The sequence below is a fragment of the Notamacropus eugenii genome, chromosome 3 (genome assembly GCF_028372415.1).
Source record: "Notamacropus eugenii isolate mMacEug1 chromosome 3, mMacEug1.pri_v2, whole genome shotgun sequence".
Lineage (NCBI taxonomy): Eukaryota > Metazoa > Chordata > Mammalia > Diprotodontia > Macropodidae > Notamacropus > Notamacropus eugenii.
Window position 1 is genome coordinate 211,480,837 of NC_092874.1, and position 21,515 is coordinate 211,502,351.

Genomic DNA, 21,515 nt, shown 5'->3' on the forward strand with positions numbered 1-21,515 from the left:
TCTATAATTAGCAGTGAAATGATAAAGAAAACTGAGTCCTCCAAAAAAATAATTAGCACCAATATTATAAAAATTATTCTTAAAAATTGAAAAAGAAATCACCCTACCAGACTCCTTTTATGAGGCATATATAGTCTTGATGCCTAAGTTAGGGAAAGATAAGAATTTGGAGAATTATTGATCAATATTATTTATGAATATCAATTCAATTAAAAGAATTTTTGTCAAATAGACTTCATTAATTCATCCAAGAAATCATTCATTATAACCAGGCTGGAACTATACCAGTGATTCAGGGAATTTTTGAACATTAAAAAAAATAATCAACATTATTAAAAAAATATTAAATGCATATTAAATATAAAAATGCATATTAAAAAAATCCAAGAACACATGATTTTCTCAACAGATGCAGAAAAAGTCTTTGACAAAATGCAGCACTCATTTATGCTAAAAACCTTACAAAATAGATGCATATGGAGAACTTCATAATATCATAAGGAGTATCTATCCAAAACCACAAGTCTACTATGCAATTTAGATATGCTAGGAACTTTCCCAATAAAACAAGGAGTAAAAGAAAGATGCCCACACTCTCCAATTTTATTCGATAAAGTTCTGGAAATGTTAGTAATAGCAATGACAAGAGGAAGAAATTAAAAAAATAAAGATAGGTAAAGAAGAGACAAAACTATCGCTATGTTCTGATTATATTACTTAGGAAATTCTGAAGAATCAGCAAAGACACAGTTCAAGACAAAGTAAAGTTGCAGGCTACAAAATGCATTTCAAAAATGAATAACATTTTGATATAATAATAATGAAGGGGCAATAATAGAAATGGGGAATCACATTTCAAATAAATACAAAACTCTTAAAGAATTTGGAGATCAGTCTACTAAAGAAGGCAAAATACTCATCAGTTCAACTACAAAATTCTCCCTAAAAATATTGAGAACAATTTAAATAGCTAGAGAAATATTCAATACTTATATAACTAGGCCATGTCAGTTTAATAAAAAAAGACCACACTAACTACGAAAGGTAGTTTGTAGTTTTAATGCCAATAAAATCATCAAAGGGATACTTTAAAGAACTCTGAAAATCATAACAATATTCATTTGAAAAAATAAAATGTTTAGACAATCATGCCAAATAATGAAAAAAAAAAGATTTGAATGAAAGAGGACTAGCACTTGTAGATCTCAGACTATATTATAAAGCACCAGTCATTAAAATTCTTTTATTTTTTACAGATAGATGAGTAGAACAGACTAGACAAGGAGAATCTGAAATAATAAAAGGCAATAGTCTAGTGTCTAATAAACCTGAAAACATAAATTACTTAGGAAAGAAGTCCTTTCCTAACAGCTGCTGGGAAAATTGGAAAGCAGACTGATAGAAATTATTCTTGAATCAATGTTATGCCACATTCTATCACACATTCTAAATATTAATTACATATTAATATTAATGTCATTCTGATAAAAATTAGAAGAGAAATAGATCATACACATTTTACACCTGAAAATAGGAAATACATTCTCCTATGAGAGATAGCAGCAACTATAAAAATAAAATAGATAACTTTGATTTTATGAAACTGAAAAGTTTCTTCACAAACAAAATTAATGCACTTAGGAAAAGAAAGGAAATGGCTGAATGGGCAAAAAAAACATCTTTGTGTTAAAATTTTCTGTTTGTTTGGTATCCAAGACATATACATATACATATATATATATGTGTGTGTGTGTGTGTGTGTGTGTGTGTGTGTGTATAAACAATTAATATATTTCCATATGCACATATATATGCATATACAGATATTTTTACATATTGTAATAATTAACAATTTACCAATTAATCTATGTACATATATATCATACATAGAAACAAGTATAAAATATATGTGTGTATGTACATGTATATTAAGCTAGCTATGCAACTAGGCTCTGCAGTCACTTTAATCTGCATCTGCCTCAATTTCTTTACCAGTAAAATAGGGATAATAATGATATCCCCAAGTGTTGTGATAATCAAATGAGATATTTGTAAAGTGCTTAGTACAGTGTCTGGCACATAGTAGGCACTTAATAAATACATGTTCCCTTCCCAATATAGAAAAATTATTCACCAACACATAAGTGGTCAAAGGATATGAGCAAAGAGTTCTTTTCTTTTGACCTTTCAGGGTCATTCAATGAAATTTCTTAATCAGTGCTCTTTTCCTTCTCTACATCATCCCAAACAGATGGTCTTACAGTTTCTGCTAGATTAATCTCCCACTCTTCAGAAACATTCAACCTTCTACTTTCTAGCACACATAATTTGAAACCTCTCTAAAATCAAATCGACTTTTCGTCTTGCACAGAAGCTGTGTCATTCCTTCTAGAAATACACTTCCCAACTGTGCTTCCTATTTCTGTTCTTTACATACACCCATTTCATAGCTATCATTCCCCTTAACCATCTGTCTACATTTTCCATTCACACCCCCTTGTCTATCCTTGATCCTTGTGCTCTTCATTAAGAATGGGTATGATTGCCGAATATCCAGTCAAATGATCTGAGGAGTAGAAGTGAGTTTATAGGCAACTCATTCCCTTTAACTCATTCCCTTGTCTGGGCAAATTTTCCCGCTATTTGTCCTGTTGCTAATTCTAAATAATAAGGGTAGTAATACCTTTATCCAATATGCTGTTCCTTGAGTCAGAGTACACCAAAATGACCGAAAATTCATCCAGCAGCTAGAGTAGTGTTCACAATTCTGTGTATTTTTCTTCCATACCTTGACATCCCAATTCTTCATCCAGTGGTAGCCAATCTTATAAGTACCTCCCAACTTGGCAAACAATTCAAGTTTTCATTCTTTCAGCTTGGTGGGGGTAATCCAATCTGTAACTATATATGTTGGACAGTTAGAAAAGACTGAAAGATTCATTCAATCCAATTCACCATGGTTCATTAAGACAGACTCAGGAGTGGTGAAAGTAGTATTTCTAATTTCTTAACAGTTTTTATCTTTTTATTTACCTTCAATACACAATTTATTTATTTTTCAGCATTCAACATTCACTTCTACAAGAATTTGAATTTTAAATTTTCTTCCCATCTCTCCCCACCCCAACCCCAGGACAGTGTGCACCCTGTCTATCCATTCTCCAGATCTGTCCTCCCTTCTATCAATCCCACCCCCCCCACTTTCGTCATCCCCCTCCCCTCTATTTTCCTGTAGGGCAAACTAGATTTTTATATCTCATTGTCTGTACATCTTACTTCCCAGTTGCATGCAAAAACAATTTTTAACATTCATTTTTAAAGTTTTGAGTTCCATATTCCCTTCCGTCCTCCCTCCCCACCCACTCTCAATGAGAAAGCACACAATTTGATATAGGTTATATACATGAGTAACCATATAAAACACTTCCATAACAGTCATGTTGCAAAAGACTAAACACATTTCCCTCTGGTCTGTCCTCCACTTATTCAATTCTCTCCTGGACCTGTCCCCTCATAATAGTGTTTACTTCTGATTATCCCTTTCTCTAATTTGCTATCGCTTGCATTATCTTTCCTCTCCTATTCATTTCTCCACCCCTTGCTTTCCTGCAGAGTGAAAAAGATTTCCATACCCAATTGAGTGTGTGTTATTCCCTCCTAAAACCAAATCCAATGAGAGTAAGGCTCACTTGTTCCCTTTCATCCCCTTCCTTCCCTTCCATTGTAAAAGCTCTTTCTTGACTCTTTTATGAGAGATGATTTATTAACATTTTACTGCTCCCTTTCTCTTTCTCCCAGCACATTCCTATTAACAGTAAATTTTATTTTTTAGGTATTCTCCCTCCATATTCAGTTCACCCTGTGCCTTCTGTCTGTCTGTCTGTCTCTCTCTCTCTCATACACACATATACATACATAATATATGTATACACATATTCATACACATATATACACATATATAATAAACACAAATAAACACATACATTTATGCATATACACAGCTACACATATAATATACACATAATATACACACACATATATACATACACACAATACATACATATACACACATACATATATGTATGTGTATATAGATATATATTATACATGTGTGTTCATCCTTCATTGCCGAAGAAGACCATGCCATCAGAGAAATAATGGCATGACGTGCACTTGACTTTGTTTTGAGTGAGAGAGGGCTGTGCAGGTCACCAGCCTCACTTCTCCTTCAGAGCCATCTGAATCCAGTGACCAGATATTCATCAGGATGACTGGAGATGTCCCAGGATAAGGCAATTGGGGTTAAGCAACATGCCCAAGGTCACACAGCTAGTGAGTGTCAAGTGTCTGAGGTGAGATATGTGTATATATGTATACACATATATGTATGAATACACATATGTGTGTATACATACATATATTCCCTCTAACTACCCTAATACTGAGAAAGATTTCATGAGTTACAGATATCGTCTTTCCATATAGTAATATAAACAGTTCAACTTTAATGAGTTTCTTATGACTTCTCTTTCCTGTTTACCTTTTCATATCTTGATTCTTGTCTTTGAAAGTCAAATTTTCTATTCAGCTCTGGTCTTTTCAGCAAGAATGCTTTGAATTCCTCTATTTTGTTGAGATTCCATTTCTTCCCTGAAGTTATTATATTCAGTTTTGCTGGGTCACTGATTTTTGTTCTTGATCCTAACTGCTTTGACCTCTGGAATATCATATTGCAAGCCCTTCAAAATTTCTTACTGTAGAAGTCGCTGAATCCTGTGTTATCCTGATTCTGTTTCCAAAATACTTGAATTGCTTCTTTCTGGCTGCTTGTAATATTTTTTCCTTAACCTGGGAACTCTGGAATTTGGCTACAACATTCTAAGGAGTTTTCCTTTTGGGATATCTTTCAGGTGATTAGTGGATTCTTTCCATTTCTATTTTACCCTCTGGTTCTAGAATATCAGAGTAGTTTTCCTTGATAATTTTTCAGAAGATGATGTCTAGGCTCTTTTTTTCATCATGGTTTTCAGGTAGTCCAATAATTTTTAAGTTATCTGTCCAAGATCTATTTTCAAGGTCAGTTGTTTTTCCAATGGGATTTTTCACATTGTCTTCTATTTTTTCATTCTTTATGCTCTGTGTGGAGAGAGCCTGCATTTGTGTGTCTTTCTACTCCACCATCTTGGCCCTGCCCCTGTTCTTTTTTTCATTCTTTTGGTTTTCTTTTATAATTTCTTGATTTCTCATAAAGTCATTAGCTTCCATTTGTTCCATTCTAATTTTTAAAAAAGCTATTTTCTTCAGTGAGCTTTTGGACCTCCTTTTCCATTTGGCCTGTTCTGCTTTTTATGGCATTCTTCTCCTCATTGGCTTTTTGGACCTCTTTTGCCATTTGGGTTAGTCTATTTTTAAAGGTGTTGTCTTCTTCAGCATTTTTTGGGGTCTCCTTTAGCAAGTTGTTGACTTGCTTTTTATGATTTTCTTGCATTGCTCTCATTTTTCTTCCCAATTTTCTACTTCTCTTACTTGATTTTCAAAATTCCTTTTGAGCTCTTCCAGGGCCTGAGACAATTTTATATAATTTTTTTTGGAGGCTTTGGATGTAGGAGTATAGACCTTGCTGTCTTCTTCTGATTGTATGCTTTGCTCTTTCTCATCTGAAAGGACAGAAGAAAATATCTTAACTTTCTACAGTCTTATTTTTTCCCCTTTTTGGGCATTTGTCCCATCCATTTCCTTGACTTTTGAGCTCTTTGTTAAGTGGAAGGTATACTACCCCAGTTTTCAGAGATTTTGTGCAGCTATGCTCTGAGACATCTCTAGAATTCTTAGTTCTTTCGAAGTGGCATAGCCAAGGGAGAGGTGTTTACTCATCTCCTGGTCTGCACTCTGGTCTGTGAGCAACCACAAGCATTCTTTTCTGCCCTGGAATTATGAGTAGAATTCTCTCTCTATAGCTACCACCAGTTCCTCCCAGGACTGCCACTCAGGACTGAGATTCATATCAGTCATTCGATGCCCCTACTGACTGTAGGCTGAGAACTCTAGAAGTGGCAATAACTGCAGCAGTAACTGCTGTTGCCCTGGAGCTAAGGTTGGGACCAAACCATGCTCCCTTCTCACCCAGGTGGAGAGCTTTCTCACTAATCTTTGAAGCTGTCTTTGGTGTTTGTGGGTTGAGAAATCAGGAAACTGTAGCAGCTGCCAATGCCCTGAGGACTGCTCCAGTCCAGTCTCTACCATCTGTGCCATGTTGACAGAGCTCTGCTCTGAGCGTGGTGCAACAGACCCTTCCTGTCAGTCTTCCAGGTTGTCTTGGGCTGGAAATCTGTTTCACTCTGTCATTTTGTGGTTTCTGCTTATCTAGAATTTGTTTAAAGTCTTTTTTCACAGGTATTTTAAGAGCTTTGGGGGGAGAGCTCTAGCAGGTGTCTGCTTTTACTCTGCCATCTTGGCTCCAACCCCCCAAAAGTTCTTAAAATAACTGGAAGCTATTAAGAATTAGATAGAGGGAAGCTCCAAATCACTAATAATAAAAGAAATCTAAATCAAAACAACTTTGAGGTTTCAATTTACACTCTGTTAATTGGTAGAGAAAAAGATATAGAAATTGTCCATGTTGGAGGAGTTGTGAAAAGATAGGTACTAGTACATTGTAATGAGTATAACCATTTAGGAAACTACTTTGGAATTATGCAATCAAAGTGACTAAATGTCCACTCTCTTTGATCCAGAGTTTCTTGGGGCTAATACCCCAGGAAGGACATTGGTAAAGAGAAATTCTCCATATACATAAAATTTTTTATAGTAACACTTTTGGTAATAATAAATAATTATGTAAGTTTACAAAGTTTACAAAAATTTTCAAACAAAATAGTTAAAGAAATGCTCATGGATTAATAAAATGGAATATTATTGTGCTCTAGAAAATGATGAATATTATGAATACAGAGAAGCATATATATGTATGTATAAATATATATGAACTCATAGAGAATGAATTAAGAAGATAGAGGAAAACAATATAAACAGTGACTACAACTATATAAACAGGAAGAAAAAGCACATGCAAAAAAACCCAAAATTGAATTTGCAAAGTTTTAAGAACACATATGGCTCTAAAGAAGAAATGTGAGAACTTCCCTCTCCCACCCTTTTAGTAGTGGGTATTCCATTCATATGATTCATTGTGCATATTTTCAGACTTTTGACCCATAATAAGCAGTTTTCTGATCTAAATCTCTGTCTCTCTCAGTCTCTCTGTCTCTCTCTCTCTCCCCTTCCCTCATTCCCTCTCTTTTTCTTTCCCTTTGTCTTGGAAAATATGAGCTAGCTCTCTAGGAATCAAAGGGGCAGGGCTATTGAGCATAATTTTAGTGCTATAAGAAAAAACATCAAAAGATATCAATAAAAATATATTTTAGAAAATGAAATTGGGGAGCTATTCCTTAACTTTAATTTTGTAGAACATTCTAAATGATTTGGATTAAAAAATAGCTAGAAGTTTATATGCATAGGTAGGAGTTGAACCATTTATTCTTTGAACAGGGGATCTTAAATTTGGCTTTATGCAGAAAGTAACAATTAATTTCTATGGAGGAAAGTTCATTCAAACTAGGAAATTTGTATTACTGGAAGATAGTAAATACTAACTACTAACTATCTTAAATGTTTGAATCTTGAAGAGAAATGTTGAATCTTTTTATATATAAAGATATTTTTAAACATAGTTACATGATGTGGTTTTTACTATTTAAGGAATAGAAGAAGCTCTTTTTTATTTTAAAGAAAGAAACTAAAAATAATTTGTGAATAATTTTTGAAAATTCACAATTTCAAGAGATAGAAATTATTTCTAAGTGTAACCATCAAACCTTTTAAATGTTAGGCAAGTGCTTAGGAATATCCTGCAATACAATCATTATTTGCAGTGAATTGACAATGAGATTATAGAAAGATGATCATGCCAACTTTTAAAATCTAACTTTTAGTTTTTATATGTAACCCACAGTTCAAAGACCATCGGCATAAGGGTCTCTTCATTGGTGAAGATTGCTTACTCTGGGAAGAAGCTGTTATATAGCAAATAAATCCATTTTGCAAGTCAAAATAAACAGAAATCAGAGAACTTATACAGATGAGAATATACTAGACAATTCATAGAGTGGAGGGGGAGAGAGAGAGAAAGAGAGAGAGGGAGAGATGGAGAGACAGAGAGAGAATCATCCAGAACTCACTCAAGAAAAAATTCCTTGAAGCTTCTGTGTAGAAAGGAAGGCGTAATAGAGAATGTATACATTGTGTTTTGAGATTTGCAAATCATTTTGCAAATATTACCTCAGGTCTTTTCTTACAATAATAATGGGATAGAGATTATATTATTACAGAGATAGAGAAATGTCTGAGGCCCTAGTTCCTCTACATATTAGCTTCTTCCTACAATATTTCTCTCTTCAAAGACCACTCCCAGAACATAATCTGGAACCACTGCAAAGACCAATATCTCTCTTTTCTCTCATACTCTCATCAGTTCCATCCCTAACAGCAGCAGTTTTCATCAATGAAAAGTCTTACACAAATGAGTTTTGAGCTCCCGATTACATCTATTTTATTCAACTGCCTAGGTAATCCAGCATTTTATTTTATTTTATTTATTATTTTATTTGTTTTCAGTGTTCTACAATCACTTCCATGTATCTTAGATTTTTCCCCTCCCTCCTCCCCTTTCTCCCTACCTGCCCACTCCTTCCCTGAGATGGCATACAGTTTTATATAGGTTCTACGCATACCTTCCTATTAAATAAATGCATTTTCATCTTAGTCATGTTTCATAGAAGAATTAAAATGAATGGGAGAAATCATAAAACAAATCAAAACATACTACAAAAGAAAATGATTGTTTCATTCTGCAATTGAATTCCATAGTTCTTTCTCTGGATGTGGAAGGCATTTTGCCTTAAGCGACCATTGGGAATTTATTAAGTCCTTGCATTGCAATGAAGAACTAAGTCTACCAGAAAAATTCCTAGCACACTATAGTTGTTGCTGTGTACAAAGTTCTCCTGGTTCTGCTCCTTTCACTCAACATCAGTTCTTATGTCTTTCCAGATCTCTCTGAAGTCTTCCAGTTCGTCATTTCTTATAGCACAATAGTATCCATTACATTCATATACCACAATTTATTCAGCCATTCCCCAATTGATGGGCATCCCCTTGATTTCCAGTTTTTGGCCACCACCAAGAGAGCTGCTATAAATATTTTTGTACAAGTGAGACCCTTTCCCACTTTTATGGTCCCCTGGGGATACAGTCCTAGAAGTAGTATTTCTGGGTCAATGGGTATGCACATTTTTGTAGCCCTTTGGGCATAGTTTCAAATTGCTCTCTAGAATGGTTGGATCAGCTCACAGCTCCACCAACAATGAATTAGTGTTCCAACTCTCCCACATCTTCTCCAACATTTATCATAGGTGTCATGTAGTATCTCAGAGTTGTTTTGATTTGCATCTCTCTAATCAATAGTGATTTAGAGCATTTTTTCATGACTATAGATGTCTTTAATTTTTTCCTCTGAAAAACTGCCTATTCATATCTTTTGACCATTTATCAGTTGGAGAATGATAATCCAGCATTTTAAAAAGCAGATGTAAATTTAGCTTCTTGAATAATATACTAATTTAATTTAATTTACCAAGTGAATACCTGTGAAGCCTTTTTAAAGTGGGTATGTGAATGTTTATTTTGTCAGAAAAATACTGCTATCTTAAAAAATGAACAAATTCCACTGATTCTAGGTATTGGAGATTTTCATAATACATTTTAAAAGAATAAGTAGAAATTTTAAAATTTGGTCCAGACTTTGACATTTCAGTAACTTAAATAAATAATTTGAAACATTTCCCACACCTTAATTATAACTCCCCACCAAGAGCCAATAAAAAAGAAAGTAGAAATGTCTTTTTTGTTTTACTGTAGTAGCATATATTACAGGGTACACTCTGATACCTATTGCTGTGAGGACAATTTAGACACCTCTTCTAACATTTAGCAAGACTGTAGGCATTTTGGTCTATATAGTTATGGGAAGGGGTAGATGGAGATTTAAGAATGCAGCTGCCTTGCTTATAAAACTAGGTAACAATTTACTTACCAATTTAGCAATGCAATACCCTCTTAAATTTGCTCTGATGAAGGAGTATAAGGAATCCAATTTTTTGAATTCAGAGAACAATCTCCTGGATATTTAAGGGCAATTCTGGAAAATGTTGTCTTGGATGAAGACATTCTATGCAATTTGCATCCATCCTCACTGATTCTGTATTAATGGAATCCAAGGCCTATGAAAATGTTATTAGAGAGGCAAGACTGTGGTCTCTAATTAGGGAGACTCATCATATTCAGCTGGTGCCATGGCTCCTTCCTCCAGGCTTGCCTGCTCAGAGTTCCTTTCTAGCCCACGCGATATCCCTTTCCTCAACTCATCCGTCTGGCAGAGGTTCTGGAGCTTCCAGGCTGTTCTGCCACCAAGTTCACCACTCACTGTGCTTTTTTTTCCCCTCCTTGAAATATCTCTAGCGCCCCTACCCAGGCTGTCAATTTTTGCATCTTCCCCAAGGCTCCCTTTTGCTCCCCCTATTAATCACTTCTCTCTGTTTTTCAGGTCCCAGCTCAAGGTCACGTTCTGCTTCCAGATCAATGCTGTCTTGTGCTCTTGGAAAGGAGTACTGAGTTTCTTGGGAGCTGCCACGGTTATGGGAGAACTGTAGGGTAGCTTTTGGATTTTTCGTTCCTTTCTGACTAGCGAGCAATTTAGTTTCCAATTCCCTCAGGGACTTTGAATAACTAGGTGATCCCTTTTCCTGGGGTAAGGTGGAGTGGAGAGGGGGGTGGTTGGGAGTGGGGGAATACGCTCTTCTGTGAACTTGGCACCTTGGTTTTAGTTTTTGTTTTTTTTTTAATCTGAAGGAGGAGAGTGGCAAGGCTCCAGGATAGTGGGAAGGAAGAGAAGGAGGCTGCAGTTGCTCCCGAAATCTGTTGCAGTGGGAGGAAAGGGACAAGGAAGCTCTTCCCTGCTTTCTTCATTCCCTTCCTTTTCCTCCCCACCCTCCCCCATGCTCGCCGCCCCTCCCTGAAAGGGCAATCTCTTCTCCCTGCATCTCTGGGCTCTCCTCCCATCGTCTCTGCCTTCATCACAGGTTCTGGCTGCAGCGGGAGAGGGAGTTTTTGTTGCCACCCACACCCGTCAACACTCCCAACCTCCACTCCCACCACCGATCTGATCTTTCCTTCTTTCCTCTCTCTTCATCCTTATCGTTCTCTCTCTCTCTCTCTCTCTCTCTCTCTCTCTCTCTCTCTCTCTCTCTCTCTCTCTCTCTCTCTCTCTCTCTCTCTCTCTCTCTCTCTCCTCCCTCTTTTTTACCCTTTGCCACTGTATGTGAGAATGATGTGCACATCAGGTCCAATTTGTTCAAGGGTCTGACAGATTTATGCATTTTATTTTTAAGGAACTGCCCTCCTCGATTTTTAAAAATAATATTAAGAAACAAAGGGAGAGGCAGACGTATATTTATTTTTATTTTAAGAGGGTGTTGTTGTTATTTTAAGACGAAGAAGATGAACTGAAAAGATCTCCACCATGGAGTCTCCAATCTTAGTGACCACGTTCTGTTTGATCTTCTGTCTCGGATCAGGTCAGTGCTGGCTGGGTTGGGCTGAGGGGAAAGCAATCTGCATTAGACTCTGTAGAGACAAGAAGCAGAAACCACGTAAGGAGGTTCTGGAAAACCAGTGCTATCCTCTCTGTGGCACTGAAAATGCCCGGGAATGGGAAGGGAAAAGGCTAGCTTGCTTCCCCCTCCCATTTTGAGACCTAAAGGACGTTCATGGCCCATATCTTTAGCCTTGTGAACAGAGGGGTACTTTTCAGGTGGAAGGATTTTTAAGTATTTCATGGAAGTAGGACTGGGTGTTGAATTATTTTTAAGCCAAACTGGTGAGCACAGGTGAAATTCTGAGAAGGGATAGTTGCCTAGCTTTGTCAGCTTCCAACATAATTGCTGTCCTGTAGTGCCAGATACTTTTATTTTGATGGTGCTTTTTCTTTCCCTCTTATTCTTCTCCAATGTCCAAAACCTACCTTCAGTTTGGGGAATTGGAGTAGATCCCTCCTTGAAAATCGACTTCTTGACCGATTTAGAGCTGGGAGAGTCCACAGCGGGAGTGTTCCAGGTCCCTGGGCTTCACAATGGAAGTAAAGCCTTTCTTTTTCAAGGTATGGATGCGTGGTACTGGGGTCAATTAGATAATTTAAGAAGTCCTTAGCAAAGCCCTCAACCAAACTTTCGAATTAGATTGCTCCCATCACAGTGTTTTAAAGTAGTGGAGGGTCATGTTTTATTTGCTTCTCTTTCATCTCTTTTTAAGTGCCAAGGATTATCTCCCATAACTTTTTAGTTTGTATTCCTGTTATTTTTAATGGCTAGGACCCCTGATTAACATACAGAAATTCAGATGGCAGATGGTTTACTTTAGATTCTAGGAAACATTATATCAAAACAAATGCCTCATTTAGTTGAAGTTAATTCAGTTAGGAAATAAGATATCTACAGTTTTGATTAAGAAATTATTCTCTGAAAGTTTCCTATGAAATTTTGCCTCTTTAGATTGGCCAGAATCTTGACAAAATATGTATTTAGCTTTCTAGAAAAATCAAAATCATCCGGCATGTTACTATTATTTCTTCATTATATAGTAGACATTATTTATGAAACTGTATTCATTTGTGTGTGGGGGAGCAAATTGGGGTAAAATGACTTACCCAGGGTTACTCACACAGTTAAATGTCTGGGGCTGGAATTGAATTCAGCTCTTCCTGATTCCAAGGTTGATTTTCTATCCTTGTGCCACCCTGGAAATATATTCATTTTTTGAAAATCCCAAATCAAGCCTCTAACCACCACATCCTTACTCCTGACTTTAATAACAAAGGAATGAGAGCTCTTCATGAATCAATAATGAAATAATGTTTAAATATGTAGTGCTGACAGACATATATTTTAAAAGTTGAAACTAACCTTGATTTACAAAGCTATTTGAAGGTGACTTGCACCTAACTGGGGTTTAGAACTCTTGCAAGTACATACAACTTCAGTGGTACACTTTCAATGTTCTGAAGTCAAGTAGTAGAACAAGTGCTAGAAAATATTCTCAAAGGCCAATTCCTTTTTTCCATTAAAAAAATTTTTCAGTATGCATTCAGATATAATAATGACAGAAGCACAGATCTTCCAGGGCAGAGACGCCACTTCTCTTGCAATTTTCTGGAAATTGGGAGTTCTATCCTACATTTCTTTATATGCCCTACAGTACCGAACACTCAGATATTTGTAGATTGATTTTATATCTTTTCTAGGTCAAAGTACAATGCTTGGGCACACAGTAGACACAATAAATTTTGTCAACCTGATTTCCATATGTGGAATTCTATTTAACTAGATAAATAAGATAGGCAAAGATATAGTACAGGCCCCAGAGTCAGGAAAATCTGAGTTCACATACAGCTTCTGACACTAGCTTTGGGACCCTGGATTAGTCTTTTAACCTGTTTGCCTCAGGTTCCTCATCTGCAAAATAGAAATAATAATAGCACCTGTCTCAGAGTTGTTGTGAGGATCAAATGAGATAAAATTGTAAAGCACTATGGTAATTGACCAATAAACTTTAATTAAACTACTGTATGCAAGGCACTGTACTAAGTGCTGGGGATACAAAAAGTTGCAAAAGACAGTCCCTGCCCTCAAAGAGCTCACAATCTAATGAGGGAAATAATATGCAAACAGGTATACATACATACATACATACATATATATATATATATATATATATATATATATATATATATGGAAAACTATATACAGGATAAATTAGGAAATAGTAACAATGGGAAGGCAGTGGAATTAAGAGAGGTTAGAAAAGGCTTCTTGTAGAAGGTGGGCTTTTAGTTGATCTGTATTTGTCCTTCATTTTCAAAGAAGACTATGACATCAGAGAAATGATGACATGACTTGCACTTGACTTTATTTTGAGTGAGGGAGGGTTGTGCAAGGTCACCAGCTTCACTTCTCCTCCTGGACCATCTAGATCCAGTGACCAGATATTCATCAGGACGACTGGAGAAGGCCCAGGATGCACTAGGAGACCTTGGCCTATTCAGGTATTCACTTAGAGTGATCTAATGCCCATTCAGTGAATAGGCGTCTTTAAGAAGTAAACAGAGAATGTCCCCTTTAAAAGAGCAAAAGAAAGAAAAAGTAATTGGAGCTTGAAGGGAAAGAGTAACAGTTACTATTGGTAATCATTCTGAAACTAGGAGTGTCCTGAAAAGAGCCCTCAAGTGGAGTTTGGACAGGGACCTATTGTTGTGTAATGTATGGGCTTCAAGCCAGGAAAGTCAGCAGTCAGTGTTCCAGACATAAGGGACAGCCAGAGAAAATGTCATTAGCCAATAGATTGTTCAGGTGGGAGTCAGGATGCCAGTGTCATTAGATTGAAAAGTATGTGTCAGGGAGTAATGTGTAAGAAGATTGGAAAGGTAAAACTTTAGGTCAGAAAGGGCTTTTAATGACAAGCAGAGCATTTTATATTTGCTCCTGGAGTCTAGAAGCTACTGGAGTTTACTGAGTGGGAGTTGGGGGTTTGTGACATGTACAAACCTTCAGTTTAGGAAAATCGCTTTAGTGGCTAAATGGAGGATTAATTGAAGAGGGGAGAAACTTGAAGTGCACAGATCTCCCATGCCTGTAATAATCCAGGCATGAAGTGATAGCATCTTCCACTGGAGTGGTTGCAGTATCAGAAGAAAGAAGAGAGTTTATTGGATAGATATTTCAGAGGTGAAATTGATAGGCCTTGGCAATACTTTGGATATGGGGGGTGGAGATAAAAGAGAGTGAGGAATCCTGGATTATGCCTAGATTCAGAGCCTGAGGTACTAGGAAGATGGCATTGTCTTCTACAATTTAGGGGAAAAGATAGTGAATTCTGTTTTGGACATACGAAGTTTAAGATATCTACTGGACATTGAGTTGAAAATGTCTGAAAGCAATTGGAAATGCTAGCATCGAGATTAGGAGAGACTAAAGGGCAAGATATGTAGATTTGAGAATCACCAGCATAGAGATGGCAATTAAATGTTATATACAAATATCAGCTACTATTATTAACTATGAACTTAAGTATTTTGTCAGATATTTATAGAACACTTCATAGTATAGTTATATTGTAGAATGTCTTCTAATTTTAAGTGGATAATATTTTAATAAGAAAATTCTCTTTCTAAACTGATATTTTGATTGTCTATGAACTGTAATTTTGATTTGAAAAAGTATAAATTAAGTGGGTGTTTCTCAGGAATAAAAACGTTTTCTTTTTTCTGCAAAAATGCTTTTGCAGATTTTGTACATTAAATTTATGACAGATGGATTGTGTAAGTGAACTTTCTGGCATTACACATGAAATAGCATAGTGAGAGTTGTACCAAGAGACATATGATTTAAGATGCTCCTGGATTCTATATTAAATTTAGCAGATGAATTTTCTTTTGGTATCATTCCAGTCTTCTTAAAGAGGAAAGCATCTAAAGTACCTTTTCTAATGAATAGTAATATAGCTGTTTTTTGTATTTCTGTAAAATAATAAAATATTTCATGCTTTCAGCATGAATATTGAATTTTCAAATGATAATTATTGTGCATATGCTACTTTTGACTATTTTATGTTTTGGGGGTTTCTTAAGTGGTCACAGAATCTCTTCAAAAACATTTTAAATACATTTAGCAAGTGATTAAAGCATGTGGATCTGTTGTTCCTTATTTCATTCTATTTTTCCAATTAATTGAAATAAAGGAAATGAAAATAGGGGAGTATAATTTTAAGAAACCATAACAGACTATTCTATAATTACAACCGAATACAATTTTAAATCTCACTTAAAGATACTTAGATACTTCTACTTAGGCACAATAGTAGGTACTGAGCTAAGTCATCTGACCTATCAATCTCTTGGAGGATCTGTATTAGATGCAATCATTTTCTGAGAACAAAAATTATCTAGGCAACAATAAAGTAAAACTTTAAAAATCTTAAGTGTAGATTTCTCCCCCCCTCCCCCCCATATGACTCAGTTTAAATGATACATTTGTTGTTTTTGTTTAAAACTATGTGGCTGAAAATTTCAGTTAAGGAGGAAGATTCTGAAAACCATAATCAAAGTATTCAGGACTCTTGGTTGAGGATGACTTACAATATTTTCAGACAGAATTCTTAAACAGAATTCTAGAAAGTATTTTTATTATTTTTTACATGATCAAAATTTCTACCAGTATTCCTGTTCCTTCCCCTTCCAGAAAACCATCCCATATAACAAATAATATTTTAAATTAAAAAGAAAAAAAAAGAAGAGAAAAAAATTCAGGCAAACAAATCAATACAATGAAGAAGTTAAAAATACATACCATGGACTACATCCCACTAAAGGAATGGGGTGTGGTAACATCTTCCAATATTAAGGTTGTTGTTTCTGTTTATGAAGTTGCAGTTATTGCACATATTGTTTCCTTGGCATTGTTTACTTCATACTTCATCAGACTGTGTAAATCTTTCCAGGATTTCTTTTATTCATCATATTTATCATTTTTTTTTGAGTAACCACGTGAAGATTTTTGAAATCACTAATAGGAGAATTCCAAATCAAAGCAACCCTGAGATTTTCACCTCAGGTATAATAGTCCATTGCATTCATGCATCACAGTTTGTTTAACCATTCCTCAATTAATGGTCATCTACTCTGATTCCAGTTCTTTGCTATTACAAAAAATTCTGGTATAGTTTTGAATATATGAATTTTGTATACATGATCTCTCTTTATCATGGTTTCCTTGATGTATAAACTTAGGAGTGAAATCTCTGAATTAAAGAATATTTTAGTCACTTTGCATAATTGCAAATTGCTTTTGAAAATGATTATATCAATTCACAGCTCCAACAATGTGTGCCCATTTTCCCACGACTCCACCTATCTTGATCTTTCCCATATTTTGTCATCTTTGCCAATTTGCAGAGTATGAGGTAAAATCTCAGGGTTGTTTTGGATTTCTCTTATTATTAGTGATTTCAAGCATTCTTTCTGTGGTTGTTAATGGCTTGCAATTCTTTTTAAAAACTATTTATTTATTACCTTTGAAAATTTGTCTGTTAGTGAATAACATTTGATTATATCTATAGCTATAAAGGTCTATGTTAGTTTTCTGTGTATCTTGGGTAGCACACGCTTATCTAAGATTTGGATAGAGAATTTTCCCCATATTTGATTGTTTTTCTTCTTATCGTAGGTGAATTAATTTTATTTCTGCAAAACTTTGCAATGCCACAGAATCAAAATTTAAACTTTTGAAATAGTTTCTCTTTATAGTTTGGATAAGAATATAGCTCCTACTTCTAGCTGTGAATAGTATATGCTCTACTTCCCTTATATCTAAAAAATAACATGATATTCAATATTTAAAATAATATTTAATATTCACATATCCATTTTTATATTTATTGTAGAATGTGGCATAAGCCTAATTTGTGGCAGATTGCTTTCTAGTTTTCCTAGTAGTTCTTATCAAGTAGAATTCCTTCACCATAAATTTGCTTTCATGTTTATTGAATGCTGGGTTATTTTGTTCCATTGTTTCTGATTCTCCCTTGACTAGAAAATATTTTTCAAAATATTTTTCCAATTACATGTAAAAAACAATTTTTTACTTTTGTTTTTCCCTGGTTCATTGGTAAAGCATTTTCTTTTTATTTATTTATTTATTTTATTTGTGATTTATGAGATAAAACAAGCATTTCTATAACATAGTACAATAAAAAAGATTATTGCACATGAAACTGCAGATATACTATGTACAACTTACTATTCCATTCAAATATACAACAAAATCATCATGTAAATTTCTTCATCATTTCCCCCAACTTAAAGATGTCTACCATTAAAAGCAGATAAGGGAGAAAGAGAGAGAAGGAGAAAGAGAGAGAGAGAGAGAGAGAGACAGAGAGACAGAGACAGAGAGACAGAGAGACAGAGAGACAGAGACAGAGAGACAGAGAGACAGAGACAGACAGAGAGAATGTAAAATTATTCTGTACATAACTTTATTTATTAGTTCTTTCTTTGAGGGAAGGTAGCATCTTCCTTCATAAGTCCTTTATAGTTCATTTGGGTATTTACAATAGATAAAATAACTTATTCACTCAAAATCATTCTTAAAACAATATTGCTATGTACAATATTCTCTTGACTCTGCTCATTCCACTCTTCATTATTTCATGCAAATCTTTACATGTTTTTCTAAAGTCACTGAGCTAACTATTTCTTATAGCACAGTACTTTTTTAGCCATTCCCCAATTGATGGGTATTCCTGTAATTTCCAGTTCTTTGCCACCACAAAGAGAGATGTTACAAACATTTTGGAATATATGGGTTCTTTTCCTTTTCCCCCAATCAGTTTTGGAAATAGATCAAGTAGTGGTATTACAGGGTCAAAGAGTATGGGTAGTTTAACAATTCTTTGAGCATGATTCTAGATTGCTCTCCAAAATGGTTGGATCACAATTTCACCAACAATGAATTAGTGTCCCAATTTTTCCACATCCTCTCGAACATTTGTCACTTTCCCCTTCTACCATGTCAGTCAATTTGGTAAGGGTAAAATGATATCTCAAGGTTGTTTTCATGTGAATTTCTCTAATAAATTATAATTTAAGATATTTTATATGAATATAAGTTGTTTTGATTTCATTAGAAAGCTGCCTGTTCATATCCTTTGACAATTTATCAATTGAGAAGTGATTTATGTCCTTACAGATCTGAAACAGTTCTTTATATATTTTAGATATGAGACCTTTATCTATTGAAATACAAAAATTTTCCCCAATTTTCTGCTTTTCTCCTGATCTTGGCTATATTTGTTTTATTTGTACAAGAACTTTAACATATATTTTTTTTAGCTTGAGTTCTAAATTCTCTCCTTCCTTCTCTCTCCTCTCCCCTCTCTGTGATAGTAAATAATTTGAAATAGGTTATACATATGCAGTCATTCACAACATATTTCCATATTAGTCATGTTGTAAAAGAAAATAGACCTAAAAAATGAAAAAAAGGAAAAAAATAGTATGCTTTGATTTGTATTAGGCTCTACCAGTTCTTGTTTTCTGGAGGTGGATAGCACTTTTCATCACAAGTCCTTCAGAACTGTCTTGGATCTTTGTATTGCTGAGAATAACTACGTCATTCACAGTTGATCATCCTACAATATTGCTATTACTGTGTAGAATATTTTCTTGGTTCTGTTCACTTCACTTTTCATCAATTCATATGTCTTTCCAGGTTTTTTAGAAAGTATCTTGTTTATTACTTTTTTTTAAAAAACAAATCTTATTTATTATTTTATTTTTCTCAATTACATGTAAAAACAATTTTAACATTCTTTTTTTTCAAATTTTGAGTTCCAAATTCTTCCCTCCCTCATCTCCCTATCTCATTGAGAAGGCAAGCAATTTGACGTAAGTTATACACGTGTAGTCATGCAAAAGACATTTCCATGTAAGTCAGTCTGTAAAAGAAAACACACAAAAAACCCAAAATAAAGAAAGTAAAGAAAAATTATCTTTGATCTGCATTTAGGCTCCACTGGTTCTTTCTCTGGAAAGGGACAGCACCTTTCATTATAAGTCCTACAGAATTGTCTTGGATCATTGTATTGCTGAGAATAGCCTAGGTATTCATTGTAAATGTTCAAACAAAATTACTGTTACTGTGTATAATGTTTTTCTTCTGCTCATTTCCCTTTGCATCAGTTCATGTAAGTCTTTCCATGTTTTTCTAAGAGCACCCTGCTCATTATTTCTAAAAGCACAATAGTATTCCATCACAATCATATTGAGCAACTTGTTCAGGCGTTCTCCACGTGATGGGCATCTCTTCAATTTCCACTTCTTTGTCACTATAAAAAAAGCTACTGTAAATATTTTATACATATATTTCATTTTCCTTTTTAGAGAAAAATCTCTTTGGAATACAGACCTAGTAATGATATTGCTGAGTTAGTTCCAAATTGATCTTCAGAATGGTCGATCAGTTCACAGCTTCGCCAACTGTCCATTTGTGATCCAATTTCCCTCATCACCTCCAACATTTGTCATTTTCCTTTCCTGTCATTTTAGTCAATCTGACAAATGTACCTCAGAGCTATTTTATGTTTCTCCAATCAATAAAGATTTAGAGCATTTTTATATGACAAGACATAGCTTTGATTTCTAGAATATATTTTGATGTCTGTTGCTTTGTAATGTTTTTTGAGAGATGAAAGTGCTATTTCCCTTTCATCCTTACATTTTTCTTACTTTTTCTTTGATATTTCAGATTTTGATTTTCTCCAAAGGAATTTTTTATCATGTTCTGTTGGGTGTCTCTTTGATTGTATGAATGACATAGATTAAAATTATAAATTAAATTTGGTAATCTTATAATTTTTTGTTATAATGACATGACCCACCCATGTGCACTGACTAGTTTTCCATCTATTTAAATTGTTCTTTATTGTGCTTTAAGGAGCACTTTGGAATTGAATATGTGTCAGTATTGTGTGTGCTTTGGCAGATTGTTCCCCAGATATTTATATTTTTCTAGTTATATGGAATCTAATTATTGCCTCTTAAATTTGCTACCATTACATTAATAGTTTTGTATGTAGAAATGCTTTTGGGTTTTGAGAGTTTATTTTGTAGCCTGAAATTTTGCTTAAGTTGTTAATTCCCTTAATTAGTATTTCAACTGATTCCCTAGTATTTTCTAAATGAACTTTTATGTCATAGCAAATAGACATATTGTTATATGCTTTCTGTTTATCTTTGATCTTTTAATATATTTTCTTTTCCTATTGCTAGTATTTCCACGATGATATCAAATAGTAGTTGGGAGAATGGGTATCTTTTCTTTATTTCTGTATTTATTTGGAAATCTGCTGTATCCTCCTTGCATATGATGTTTGCTGTGGGTTTTAGATACTTTTATTACGTGCAAAAGTCCATGTATACATATATTTTATAGAATTTTTAGAATAAATGAAAGCTGTACTTTTAAAAAAGACTTTTTCTTCCTATATTGTAATAACCATATGGTTTTGAATGTTTTTTGAAACATGATTAATTTTTTGAATTGTTTCTCCTGTTTTACTATCTATGTGTCTATGGTATAAATCCACCATCATAATGAAAGATTCAAGGATGAAATTCTGTAATTTATTTAAAGGAATTTTATTTAGACTTTTTAACAGATATTCATTAATGATATTGGTCTGTAGTTCTCCTTATCCTTCTCTGATATATTAGAACTATGTCTCAGCAAAGAAGTCTGGTGAAGTGTTTTCTTTCTCAAGTTTTTAGAATCATTTATATAACAAGCTTTATA

The 21,515-nt window shown here is 34.5% G+C and overlaps 1 protein-coding gene across 2 annotated transcripts in view; it reads left to right on the top strand.

Moving 5' to 3' along the window:
* The first annotated feature begins 11,002 nt into the window (after nt 1–11,002).
* Nucleotides 11,003–21,515, top strand: part of NELL2 (neural EGFL like 2) — a 139,256-nt gene continuing 128,743 nt past the window's right edge. For both annotated transcript variants that reach the window (XM_072654267.1, XM_072654268.1), the window contains exons 1-2: nt 11,003–11,690; nt 12,143–12,271. In XM_072654267.1, the coding sequence (XP_072510368.1) occupies nt 11,636–11,690; nt 12,143–12,271 (184 nt within the window). In that variant the 5' untranslated portion in view covers nt 11,003–11,635. The remainder of the gene's footprint in view (nt 11,691–12,142; nt 12,272–21,515) is intronic.